Here is a 2290-nt window from a genome sequence, read left to right on the forward strand (position 1 = left end):
ATAGTTTCATGTTCATAATAACAATCATTTTCTCAGAATAACAACTTTTAAATCAAAGTTTATCATAGTTTTTAATTAACTAACCCAAAACAGCCCGCGGTGTTACTACGATGGCGTAAATCCGGTTTTACAGTGTTTTTCGTGTTTCCAGGTTTTAAATCATTAAGTTAGCATATCATATAGATATAGAACATGTGTTTAGTTGATTTTAAAAGTCAAGTTAGAAGGATTAACTTTTGTTTGCGAACAAGTTTAGAATTAACTAAACTATGTTCTAGTGATTACAAGTTTAAACCTTCGAATAAGATAGCTTTATATGTATGAATCGAATGATGTTATGAACATCATTACTACCTTAAGTTCCTTGGATAAACCTACTGTAAAAGAGAAAAATGGATCTAGCTTCAACGGATCCTTGGATGGCTCGAAGTTCTTGAAGCAGAATCATGACACGAAAACAAGTTCAAGTAAGATCATCACTTGAAATAAGATTGTTATAGTTATAGAAATTGAACCAAAGTTTGAATATGATTATTACCTTGTATTAGAATGATAACCTACTGTAAGAAACAAAGATTTCTTGAGGTTGGATGATCACCTTACAAGATTGGAAGTGAGCTAGCAAACTTGAAAGTATTCTTGATTTTATGTAACTAGAACTTGTAGAATATATGAAGAACACTTAGAACTTGAAGATAGAACTTGAGAGAGATCAATTAGATGAATAAAATTGAAGAATGAAAGTGTTTGTAGGTGTTTTTGGTCGTTGGTGTATGGATTAGATATAAAGGATATGTAATTTTGTTTTTATGTAAATAAGTCATGAATGATTACTCATATTTTTGTAATTTTATGAGATATTTCATGCTAGTTGCCAAATGATGGTTCCCACATGTGTTAGGTTACTCACATGGGCTGCTAAGAGCTGATCATTGGAGTGTATATACCAATAGTACATATATCTAAAAGCTGTGTATTGTACGAGTACGAATACGGGTGCATACGAGTAGAATTGTTGATGAAACTGAACGAGGATGTAATTGTAAGCATTTTTGTTAAGTAGAAGTATTTTGATAAGTGTATTGAAGTCTTTCAAAAGTGTATAAATACATATTAAAACACTACATGTATATACATTTTAACTAAGTCGTTAAGTCATCGTTAGTCGTTATATGTAAGTGTTGTTTTGAAACCTTTAGGTTAACGATCTTGTTAAATGTTGTTAACCCAATGTTTATAATATCAAATGAGATTTTAAATTATTATATTATCATGATATTATCATGTATGAATATCTCTTAATATGATATATATATACATTAAATGTCTTTACAACGATAATCGTTACATATATGTCTCGTTTAAAAATCATTAAGTTAGTAGTCTTGTTTTTACATATGTAGTTCATTGTTAATATACTTAATGATATATTTACTTATTATAGTATCATGTTAACTATATATATATCCATATATATGTCATCATATAGTTTTTACAAGTTTTAACGTTCGTGAATCACCGGTCAACTTGGGTGGTCAATTGTCTATATGAAACATATTTCAATTAATCAAGTCTTAACAAGTTTGATTGCTTAACATGTTGGAAACATTTAATCATGTAAATATCAATCTCAATTAATATATATAAACATGGAAAAGTTTGGGTCACTACATCCACCTTCACCGTTTAATGTAAACGGTCATCACTACGATAGAGGGTATTACCTAGGTGATGGTATTTACCCAGATTGGGCTATGTTGGTCAAAGCTCCCCACAATCCAATTGATGAACAGCGTAAAAAGTTTAAACGGTTTCAAGAAAGTGCAAGAAAAGATATTGAACGTGCATTTGGAGTACTACAAGGTAGATTTGCCATGTTAAAGACTCCGACAAGATCTAAGGACTTCAACAAAATTAGAAGACATATGTATGCTTGTGTTGTATTATATAACATGATTCAAGAAAATAACGGTTTTGTGATTTCGAAAAGGGATGAAAAAATGATTGCGAACCCAAGTAACCGACCTATTAGGTTGGAAAGGAATTTGAGGGATCGAGATTCCAGGATTATGGGAAATCAGAGATAAGCAAGTTCACAATCGGTTGGAGTCAGATTTAACCGAGCACGTTTGGAACTTATCACATTATTTTCTTTGCGCTAATATTAATATTGATAATTAATAATCTGTTATATATTTTATTTTTTCGTTTATGAATTTTAAATTGATGTATTGTTTTAGGAATTAATGTACTTTATTTTCATTAATAAAAAGTAGCCTTTTATTTCATT

General features: G+C 29.9%; 1 protein-coding gene across 1 annotated transcript; it reads left to right on the forward strand.

The window, feature by feature from the left end:
• The first annotated feature begins 1649 nt into the window (after positions 1-1649).
• On the forward strand, positions 1650-2087 carry LOC139868582 (uncharacterized). Its single transcript, XM_071856918.1, has one exon. The coding sequence runs from the start codon at positions 1650-1652 to the stop codon at positions 2085-2087; it is 438 nt and encodes a 145-aa protein (XP_071713019.1).
• The last annotated feature ends 203 nt before the right edge of the window (positions 2088-2290 follow it).

Source organism: Rutidosis leptorrhynchoides, chromosome 9 (genome assembly GCF_046630445.1).
Source record: "Rutidosis leptorrhynchoides isolate AG116_Rl617_1_P2 chromosome 9, CSIRO_AGI_Rlap_v1, whole genome shotgun sequence".
Taxonomy (NCBI): domain Eukaryota; kingdom Viridiplantae; phylum Streptophyta; class Magnoliopsida; order Asterales; family Asteraceae; genus Rutidosis; species Rutidosis leptorrhynchoides.

Bases quoted from the DNA above. Each gene is read 5' to 3' on its own strand.
- LOC139868582 (XM_071856918.1), top strand. From the start codon at position 1,650: ATGGAAAAGTTTGGGTCACTACATCCACCTTCACCGTTTAATGTAAAC.